The sequence below is a fragment of the Populus euphratica genome, unplaced genomic scaffold (assembly GCF_000495115.2).
Source record: "Populus euphratica unplaced genomic scaffold, PopEup_1.0 scaffold9.1, whole genome shotgun sequence".
Classification (NCBI taxonomy): domain Eukaryota; kingdom Viridiplantae; phylum Streptophyta; class Magnoliopsida; order Malpighiales; family Salicaceae; genus Populus; species Populus euphratica.
Window position 1 is genome coordinate 1,483,714 of NW_011499857.1, and position 11,803 is coordinate 1,495,516.

The 11,803-nt window shown below is 36.5% G+C and overlaps 1 protein-coding gene across 1 annotated transcript in view; it reads right to left on the reverse strand.

Moving 5' to 3' along the window:
• Positions 1-10,731, reverse strand: part of LOC105123671 (uncharacterized) — a 13,439-nt gene extending 2,708 nt beyond the window's left edge. The window contains exons 1-2 of the mRNA XM_011023363.1: positions 9,301-10,731; positions 5,636-5,690 (exon numbers count right to left, since the gene is read on the reverse strand). Coding sequence (XP_011021665.1) covers positions 5,636-5,690; positions 9,301-10,527 — 1,282 coding nt within the window. The 5' untranslated portion in view covers positions 10,528-10,731. The remainder of the gene's footprint in view (positions 1-5,635; positions 5,691-9,300) is intronic.
• Positions 10,732-11,803: the final 1,072 nt, after the last annotated feature.

Genomic DNA, 11,803 nt, shown 5'->3' on the forward strand with positions numbered 1-11,803 from the left:
ATTTGTTGCGCATACTGGACCAAAAGCAAACACAAATAAAACACAAACAACAGATTTACGTGGTTCCCCAAAATCGGGTACGTCCACGGAGGCAGCAGATTGTATATTATTGGAGGAATGATACAAACACTCAACTCAACCCAGTACAATCCCACTTAACCGGGTGTTTCACTCTTACACTCGGTGTTTCTCTCAAATCTGTATTTTCTCACTCTCACAGTTGCACTCACCACACTTTCACTCTTTTGCTCTCACCACAATTTCACTACACTTATTACATTGCTCTCTCTTTATCTCTATTTATAGGAGAGTCTTGGCAACTTGGTTGAGGGTGGTTGAATGGTGGTTGGAAGTGGTTGATGGTGGTTGTTAAAGGAGAGGGTGGTTGATGGTGGTTGAGAAAAAATGTTGACAATTTGCTACAAATCTCCACCTTGGCAAGATTTTTCCATCCAATCTTTGTGATCAATCAATGCTGCCTCTAATGCGCCATATGGCGCTGCACCCTGAAGGTGCTCAACACCGAGAGATGTTGACCAAGTCCAAACAATGTTGGAACTTGATCCCTGAGACACATTTTGTGAGCATGTCAGCTGGATTATCTGCGGTACCAATCTTCTGTAGCAGAATATCTCCTTCATCCACAATTTCTCAAACAAAATGAAATCGAACATCGATGTGCTTGGTGCGGGAATGATGAACCTGATTCTTTGCAAGACAAATAGCACTTTGACTATCACAATGGACATTCACGTGCTCTTGAACAATTCCCAAATCTTCAATCAACCCATGTAACCATATAGCTTCCTTGAAAGCTTCTGTTACTGCCATGTACTCTGCCTCAGTTGTTGACAAAGCTACTGTTGATTGTAAAGTTGACCTCCAACTTACAGGCCCTTTAGCAAGTGTAAACACATAGCCTGTTGTGGAACGACGCTTGTCTAAGTCACCAGCATAGTCCGAATCCACATAACCAACTAAATTTTGTTTGACTCTATCATCCCTCTCAAACTTCAAACCAATATCAGTTGTGCCATGAATGTACCGTTGAATCCACTTAACTGCCTGCTAATGACCCTTTCCCGGATCATGCATATACCTACTCACCATACTGACTGCATGTGAAATATCTGGTCTCGTACAAACCATTGCATACATTAATGCACCAACTGCATTTGCATACGGAATTTGAACCATATACTTGCGCTCTTCCTCTGTGCGTGGAGACATTGAAGCACTTAGCTTAAAATGAGGAGCTAGAGGTGTACTTACAGGCTTGGTCTTACCATCTACCCCAAATCTCTTTAGAATTTTCTTCAAGTATTGGGTCTGTGTCAAACAGATTGTGCCTTTTCTTCTGTCTCTCTGAATCTCCATGCCAAGAATCTTCTTAGCTTCTCCAAGATCCTTCATTTCAAACTCAGTTCTCAGTTGAGCTTTCAGTCTGTCAATCTCCACTTTGCTCTTTGATGCAATCAACATATCATCCACATATAAGAGCAAATAGATGAAAGAACCATCAAGAAGTTTGCGAAAATATACACAATGATCAAATTGACTCCGTGTGTATCCATGTTCTATCATGAACTTGTCAAATCGCTTATACCACTGGCGAGGAGATTGTTTCAATCCATATAGTGACTTATTCAGTTTACAAGCCCAATTCTCTTTCCCAGTGACTTTGAAACCATCTGGCTGAGACATGTAAATTTCCTCTTCCAAATCTCCATGTAGGAAGGCAGTTTTCACATCAAGTTGGGCTAACTCCAAATCAAACTGTGCAACCAAGGCTAGCAGAATACGAATTGATGAATGCTTAACAACTGGGGAGAATACCTCATTATAATCTATCCCCTCCTTCTGAGCATAGCCTTTTGCTACCAATCTTGCTTTGAAACGGATGTTGTCTTTTCCTGGATTACCTTCCTTCTTAGCATATACCCACTTGCAACCAATTGTCTTCTTTTCCTTAGGGAGTTGTACCAAATCCCAAGTCTGATTCTTGTGGAGAGATTTCATCTCTTCATCCATTGCCTCTTTCCATTTTGCACTTTCTACACTCTGTACTGCTTCTTTGTAGGTGCAGGGGATTCCGTCATCAATCACCGGAAGTGCATAAGCCACCATGTTACAATACCGAGCAGGTTTCTTGATAACTCTTTTCGGTTTACTCGTTGCAATGGATTCTTGTTGTGTGGTTGCTGAAGTTGTTGCATCCTCTTCATCTGAACTTTCATCTGAATCTCCTTCAGTAGAGATTTTCTGAACAGTCTTTATAGGAATGACTGAAGTCTCTAACTCCACCTGTTGTGCATCACCAGACTGTTTTTCCTTCTCCTGTGATTTCTCTTGTTGTAACATGCCAGACTCATCAAAAGTGACATCTCTACTCAAAATCACTTTCTTTGATTCAGAACACCAGAGTCTGTAACCTTTTACTCCTCCACTAAAGCCCAAAAATATAGCTTTCTTGGCTCTAGGATCTAGCTTGGACTCAGTAACATGATAATATGTTGAGCAACCAAATATACGCATAGAGTCATAATCATTTGCAGGAGAGCCTGACCATACCTCTAAAGGGGTTCTTCCATTTAATGCTGCTGAAGGTAACCGGTTAACAATATGACGAGCATAGCTTAATGCCTCGCCCCAGAACACTTTGCTTAGTCCTGAATGTGATAGCATACATCGGACTTTCTCTACCAATGTGCGATTCATGCGTTCTGCTACTCCATTTTGTTGTGGTGTTTTACGCACAGTAAAATGTCGTTTGATCCCTTCATCCTGGCAAACTTTAAAGAAAGGATCTGAAGTGTACTCACCACCATTATCTGACCGAAGAGTCTTAACTCTCCTTCCCGTTTGAGTCTCCACCATTTTCTTCCATTTCAGAAAGATATCAAGGACCTCATCCTTGTGTTTCATCATGTACACCCATATTCGTCTTGAGAAATCATCAATAAAAGTAACAAACCAACGATTACCTCCAAGAGATTCATTCTTTGAAGGTCCCCATACGTCTGTGTGAACATAATCAAGAATCCCTTTTGTATTGTGTACCGCAGTGCCAAATTTGACTCTTGTCTGTTTTCCAATAACACAATGCTCACAGAACCCATGCTTCCCAGTCTTGGCGCCTTTTAATAGACCTTGTTTGACCAATCCTTGCAAAGCCTTTTCACCAGCATGCCCTAAACGCATGTGCCAAAGTCTGGAATTATCTGCTTCATCATCTTCTATGCTTTTGGAAACAGCTGCTGTACCGGTAACAGTAGATCCATCCAGGAAATATAAGTTTCCTTTCCTCGTGCCTCTTAAGACAACTAATGCACCACGGATTGCTCTCAGGACTCCACCATGCATGATAATCTTATAACCATTGGATTCTAGGACTCCAAGTGAGAAGAGATTTTTCTTCAGGTCAGGTACATACCGTACCTCTGTCAGTGTCTTGACTACCCCATTATGCATCTTCAGATGGATAGTCCCAATCCCTTTGATCTCACAAACATCATCATTACCCATCAACACAACTCCTCCATCGAACTCCTCGAGTCTCGAGAATAAGTGCTTGTTAGGGCACATGTGATAGGAACATGCAGAATCAAGAATCCATTCACCAGAATGGTTTTCTGGTGATGAGACCATGAATGCAGAGTCTCGTTCATCCTCATCTCGTGCAACGTTCACAGTTGGTTCATCTTTTTCCTTATTGCCCTTGATCGGACAATCTTTCTTTCAGTGTCCCTTTTTATGACAAAAGGCACACTCATCTTTTGCAAGATATCATCTGTTTGATGATTCTCCTCTGGATTTTGAGCGAGATCTCCCTCGCCCTCGAAATCTTTTGGGGTTTGTTCTGCCTCTAACTGTCAATGCTTCTGACGTTGACTCTTTATGAACAATCTGATCCTTCTTCCGGTACTCATTGTTCACCAAAGCATTGGACACATCAATGAATTTAATCTTTTCTTTACCATACAGTAAAGTGGTGACGAGATGTTCATATGTGTCAGGCAGTGAATTCAATAACAGCAGAGCTTTATCTTCATCATCAATTTCCACATCTAAATTCTTCAAATCAGCTATCATTTTATTGAAATCATTCAGATGCTCATTCATAGAAGTACCTTTCTTGTGCTGAAAACGGAAGATCATTTTCTTCAAGTAGAGACGATTCTCTATACTCTTCTTCATAAACTTGTCCTCCAGTGCTTGCCATAATTCCTTTGCAGAGTTTTGTTCTGAAAAGACGTACTTCTGATCCTTTACAAGACAAAGTCGGATGGAACTGCAAGCTAACCGATTTATCCTTTCCCAGCTTTTATCATCCAAATCCTCCGGTTTATCTTCTAGAGTGAAATCCAAATTCATTTGGACAAGCATATCCATGACTTCACATTTTCACATGCCAAAATTACCCTTCCCATCAAACTTCTCCACCTCAAATTTGGTACTCGATACCGGGATATATTGTGGAGGTATACTAGCATTTCCCACTAATTTTTCTTCTGGAATATCAGCCATTAGGACGTCTTTGGATTACAAATAGGCTCCCGAAATTGTTAAAACATGCACTTTTATGCTCAAAAGAGCCAAAACAGTAACTTCGGTGTGCTGTTTCACAAAACGGACACCACGGTTGCGTCCGGAATGGTTGAAAATGCTAGGAACCAACTTGACTCGGCCTAAAACCGGTCAAAACATCACTGAGTTGGCCAAAAAATCAATCTGACCGAGTTAACTCAGGGAAGGAATATTCTGTCTCTGATGAAGAATATTCTGTCACGGAATATTCTCTTACTGTCAACGGAATATTCTTATTCTGTCAAGAGAATATTCTGTCACTGTTAGATGATGTGTCTGATGACATGGCAATGTGGACCCTCTGTTGATGACGTGGATGTTGACTCAGCGCCAACGTGTCGGATGACGTGGCTGTCTTCTCAGGTGAGATTTCCGGCACTGTCTGGTTTTTCCGGCATATTTCCGGCGAAACTTCGGCGAGCTCTACAGGGCTCGTTTCAACTCCGATTTTGATGATCTTTATATCGCCGGACTCGTATCAACGAGAGGAATCTCCACAGGTGGTCAAAATCAAGATCTGAGAACTTTGAAAATTCTGCAACTTTGAACAGAGAGCTGAAAAAGGTGTTTTTTTTAGTGTTCAAGCTTCCCTAATGCTCTGATACCAATTGTTGCGCATACTGGACCAAAAGCAAACACAAATAAAACACAAACAACAGATTTACGTGGTTCCCCAAAATCGGGTACGTCCACGGAGGCAGCAGATTGTATATTATTGGAGGAATGATACAAACACTCAACTCAACCCAGTACAATCCCACTTAACCGGGTGTTTCACTCTTACACTCGGTGTTTTTCTCAAATCTGTATTTTCTCACTCTCACAGTTGCACTCACCACACTTTCACTCTTTTGCTCTCACCACAATTTCACTACACTTATTACATTGCTCTCTCTTTATCTCTATTTATAGGAGAGTCTTGGCAACTTGGTTGAGGGTGGTTGAATGGTGGTTGGAAGTGGTTGATGGTGGTTGGAAGTGGTTGATGGTGGTTGTTAAAGGAGAGGGTGGTTGATGGTGGTTGAGAAAAAATGTTGACAATTTGCTACAAAAACATGATGAACGAAGTGCTTCCTGGCCAGCTGCTTACCAATCTCAACAGCCTACACATGTTTTCATATGAAAAGCAATTAGCATCAATGTAAGAAAGAAACTCTAAAATTCAAAGTGGTGGGAGCCGCAACCTTGTCCATCTAGTTGCCTTCACTTGTTATTTGACTATGCACCAATAATCAGGCAAAGTACTTCAGAAAATGGAGCATGCAAAACCAGAAATAAGAACTAATTTTCATTGCCTTTTTCATTCATTTAATTTTTTTTTCATTGCCTTCTTCATTTGGAAAGTTTTCAAGTTCTATGCATTCTATGGTCAGCAATGTAAAACGTTAGAATCCCTTCTCTTCTTTGCTCTTTTTTTTTCTTAACAGCTTTGGAAATCAATTTAATTCAAGTGTTAAATCAATTTTTTAGTTTGTAATTCTTTTAAGGCTATTGATTTGAATTTTAAATAGAATTCAATTGCTAAAAAATAATCAAAAGTAAATCAAATGAAAGACCCTCTTATTTACTACTGTAATTCTTTTAGAATTAACATTAAAAACAATATTCTAAAAATACTCTTAATAACACAAACTCTACTTTTTACAAAATACTCCACTGTCTCTTTCCTTCTTTTTCTAACCCCCAGTCTCTTCTAACACCTTTCATATCTTTCTTTTCCTTACTCCCTGTCTCTTCTAACACCTTTCATATCATAGGATTGAAATTTAAGCTATCACAAAAGTTTTTGGGGGAACTCTGGTAAGAACAAACATTTTTTCCTATAAATTATTGTTTTTTCTTTTGTATAATTTTTTTTTATCCTTTTTCTGGTTTATAATTTGAATCTGTTATTGTATCTTGTTCTTTTCTTTACTAGGTATGTTAATTTTAGTAAAAAAAAATAGATATTAGTGGAAGCTTGGATGTTTGAAAATATAATAACGATTGTTTTTTAAAATATTTTTTATTTAAAAATATATTAAAATAATATTTTTATTATTTTTTAAAAATTATTGTTGATATTAGTATATCAAAATAATAACTTAAAAATAATTAATTTAAAATAAATAAAAAGTTAATTTTTTTAAAATGCAAAAATAAACAAATTTATAAGATTATGGGCACCGTTGAAAATACAAAACTCAACACAAAACTTATTTATGCACGAGGAGACAAACCAACAAATCTTTCCAAATTTTTTTAACAAATATATATATTTTTTATTTTTTTCAACAAATATTTCATGGCTTGCTGCGCCTGTGAGATTGTCGACCAAAAAAGGCAACTGAAACACGGTAAGAGTGATTGATCCTGCCTGTGTTGTGCAACAGAAATGATGAAGATAGAGATCATCTATTTCTTTTATTGTGATCTCTCCAAAAAGGTGTGGCTTACTATATATTTTGCGGGAGTGTGGTTTGTGTTGGACTGTGGAATGGGGAGTTTGTCAGGGCTAAATGCAAGTTGCAATAAAAAAAAAAAATGCTTCGTCTCTAATCTTCTGGGACTGAGCTGGAATGCTACTGTTTATGACAACTGGAAAGAACATAATAGAAGAGTTCATGATAATCACGGGGTTTTATTATTAATGAACTGTTATTTACACAAGTGCTCTTTCTACTGGCGTTTCACTATTTTCCCAAAAAATTTATATCCTATGCATATATACTAATTTTTTTTGTCGAACTGTAACTGTGTTAGTTTCACTAAAAGCCCTATAAAAAGGAGAACTTTCAGGTTTCAAATGTTGGAAAAAAGGCGGAATTTGGTGCTACGGAAGGAAAGGCCTTAAGACGTGCCCAGCATCATAAAAGCAACTTTGCCTTTCCCTTTTCACCAGATGACATCGAAAGAGTTGGGTGGAGCGGATCCGACGTCTCGGAGTGGTCTCTATCATGATACACAAGGGAGTGCACCCACTCAAATAGCTCCAAAACCGAAAACCAAGAAAATTTAAAAAAATTTAAAAAATCAAATCATAAAAAAAAATTAATTAAACTTAAATTTAAAAAAAAACAACCAATTGGATTTGATTTTAATTATATAAATTTAAAATAAAAAAATAAATCAAATTATACTCAAACAAAAAAATTAAGTCAAACCAAAAAAATCAATTTGAACTAGTTTTTATTCTAAAATAATTTAATTAAAACCAATTAATTTAAATTAATTTGATTTCATCTCAGTTTTTTAAAAAAAAAACTGATTTAATTATTTTATATATATATATAAAAATTAAATCAAATAAAAAATAATTATTATTGTACATGATAGATGATAGTTTTGGCCTTTAGGGGCTTTTTACTAGCTTTTCAATATTAGGACGTTGGGTTGGTCTACTAACCCAAAAGATCAATAAAAACTCAAAAGCCTTAACCGTAATGCGAATCCACCTGGTGAATAATTTTTTTATAGTATATAAAAAGAACAAAATAGAGGCAAGGTCAGAGGTATGAATTAGCTTCTGCTCCCTGAAAGATTAGCAATTGTCTGTGGATGTCCACTTTTTGTATTTACAAATTACTGGTTATTTTGGTGCGTCTATCTCTGTTTTAATCAAAACAATAACTTTAATTTTACTTAATGAACTAACTTATATAGAGATTATGAAAATATCTTCTTCTTCTTCTTCTTCTGGTTTAAAATAACAATGCTAATTTATTAAATGAAAAACTAAATATAATTTTCATCGTACTTGGCCTCCTTACAAAATAAAGACTACCAATCACATGTTATCTCATCATGATGTTAGCATAGAAATAACTTATTTTTTTAGTTGTTCTTGTAAAATATTAAAAAATTTAAAAAATATATTTTTATATTTACTTAAATTACGAAAAAAATTTGAGTACCGTAGTAACCACTTTTTAAAATATATTTTACTTAAATAATATATTTTTTATTTAAAAAAATTAACATCAACACATCAAAATAATTTAAAAATATAAAAAATATTATAAAATAAAATAAAATTTAAGAAACTTTAGCTTGGACAGCACTTATGTATCAAAAGGAGTCAACCAAAGAAGATACTAATTCCGGAGATTTTGGGATTATTTTTCCTGCACCAACTATTATTCACCAAATAATTATCATTTTTTTTAATGGCCAAAGAGTATTCACGGTTTAACATGATAATTTATACTCACATATAATAATGGGCAGGCTTGATTTGGCAACCTATGACTGCTTTTGCGTGCCCACAGTGGCAACTACCAGCAAATACAGCCTTAATCGTGTCGTTTACGAGGATCAGTGAGAACCCTACTGCAATATAGTGATATACTACCAGCACTGATAGCTAATTTAAGTGTGAGATTAATCAAATCATTTATTTATTTTCAACAAACATGGTGGTTAATCCTCCCTCCACAATCTGCGTGATCGGAATGATTGATGTCTGCTTTCCTTAAAGTGGAAAAGTGGAAACACCACCAACTCTTTGCCTTGATTTTCTCTCCCCAATCCACAAAAACAACATGTCTATTATCGTCATTTCAAACTTAAACTAGCATTAACTATCTTCCGAATATTTCCCCTCCTCTCCGCTAATATATTAATCAGGGTCAGACTAGTCAAAGCTTAAACAAAAAGAAAGTCAAACTAGAATTTAGCAGTACCACAAAACTAGCAAAGCTTAGATACGTTAAACGACAGCGTATTTATACGTACCTTCTTCCTGCCGCAATCGAAGTGGTGAATGATCACCTCGACCATCTCATTCCCAGCAAAACAATTCTTAACAATCTTCATCTTCATCAGACGATCCTGGATTGGTAATTTCTGCCTCAAAACCTTCACTATCCCAACCATCTCGTCCTTTGGTTCCTCCTCGTGATCATCAAATCCATACACCAGTGGTGCCGGCGCATTCCCTGAACATTTCTTTTCTAGCATCTCCTTCAACCTCTTCTCAAAACCTCCACTGTTTCTCAACGAATTCAAAGCCACCAAACCACCAAACAATTTCTCGTTGAAAAATATCTGCGGCACCTGAGAATTTCCGGTTCTCTCAATCAACTCTTTCTCTCTTTGCCGATACACGTCAATGTTGATTTCAACAAACTTTAATCCTCTCTCTCTAAAAAACGAACGGACTGCCGTGCAGTCTCTGCAATTTGACCTTGAAAAGAAACTTATCCGTCCTTTAATCTGTTCCTCTTCGTCTTCCTTTTTGAGCTTCACTGTAACTTTGAGTCCCGCTATGTTGAACCTTGTCACGCCCGAGTCGAATGAGTTCACCTTATGATCCATGTTATAATCATCACCGTCATCGGACTTGAAAAAGGAAAATCTTTTTGAAATCGATGCTGATAAGCTGCTGCTTCTGTCCTTGATGAATTTTCCGATGGACGGCATGTCGACGACCGTGAAACTATTAGGCAATGATTTGGATTGGGTTACAACGTCGTCGTTTTGTTGTGGAGAAGGTGTAGATGAAGGTGAGAGACCTGGAGGTGCCTCTGGCATTGGGAGATGAATATCAGGCTGGATTACCTGCATATAGCCGTTGGCTTTGGGTGAAACAGCTATAATATCGTCATTCTCTTCTTTCTCCACGTGATTTCCGGTTAGCGCGATTCTTTCAACGGCATCGTCTGAGGACAATATCTCGGTTGCTGAATCTTGTTTCTCCTCCTCCATCTCTATTTCGCAGAAACCGTCTTCTTGTTGATACTTTTGTGCAGGTTTGATATCTCCAGCTGGATCATCGCAGTTAAAATCTGAGTTTGAATTTGGAGAGGGATGGACGGATTTGGAGAGATTCTCCTTCGCCGATCCTGTTTGAATAATCTCCTTAACGAGATTTCCATCAGCAACTCCGTTTGCCTCTGCTACGTTAATTCCTAGTTTCTCTTGGGCATCAGCCTTGATCAGTTCTCCGTTTGTTAATTCCATTTTGGTAACACAAAAGAAGAAAAAACGAGAAGATATTGTTTTCTATGGACACAAAGGCACAAGATTTTTTTAGAGGGAGGGGGGATTTCGATAAGGTGGGGGTTGAAGACAGCGTTGTGACCGCAGGGGTTTTGTGTATGGAGGATATATATATATATATGGGGAGGGAGTGGGGAGGTTTAACAAATCAAATGCAGCATTTTAAAATTCATTAAAAAAATTAAAACAAACTAGAAGAAGAAGAGGTCAAATACATTCATTAACTCTCTCTCTCTCTCTCTCTCTCGTTTTCTTTGAAATAGGATATTTTCATATCATTTTAAAAGTAACTCTTTTCCAATTAATCCCTCGTGTGGAATGTATGACCATATTTATTACGGGGTGATTGTTATACTTGACCATATTTATTACGGGGTGATTGTTACAGTTCTGGATGTAATTTTTTAAATTCTGGATGTAATTTTTTAAAGTATTTTTAAAAAAAATATTAAAAAATATTTTTTTATTTTTAAAAATTTATTTTTAACATTAACCCATCAACATCAAAATAATTATAAAAATATTTAAAAAATTAATTTAAAATTAAAAAAATTAAAATTTTATAAAACTTGTTGCCCAATTAGACCTCATGTCTAACTTGGAAGTTGATAGGTATATACTCGGTTGAATTGAGTAAGTTACTCCAAATTAATTCAATTGATTATTTAAAAAAAATTATGATGATGTTTTTAGAAAAATAAAAAAAATCAAATTAGTTTTTTACTTGATCTGTTAATTTGTAAGGTTAACTAGGTAATAGCAAGAGGCAGGTTAGGAATTTGGTATTTTTATAAAAATGATTTATTTATTATATTTGATAATTATAGAATTCAATCTCGATAACATAAAAAATATCCAGATATTAATCGTTTTTATTTTTTTTTACTCACGAGCTAGTATTGGTATTTCCTTCTGTAAAAAACTTTCGAGTTAATTTATTACCAAAAAACAATCAACCAGTTTTTGGGTTGAGACCTGGCCGAGCCAATTATATCAGTTGAGCAAAAGAGAATAAAATTAAGATAGAAACAGATATTTTCTTGTTAGAGCTACAATCACAAAGTTGCCTCATAGCCGGCGATGATATTGTGGAGTGGGCCCGCAGGAACAATATTCAACGGAGAAACTGAATATTCTTGTTGCGCTGGCTAAAGATACCCTTCCACGTTATCTGTCTTGGCGAGGATGCGATCGGTCTATTTTTGTTGTGATCGGAAGAAAAGGGCTTCCGTGTAAT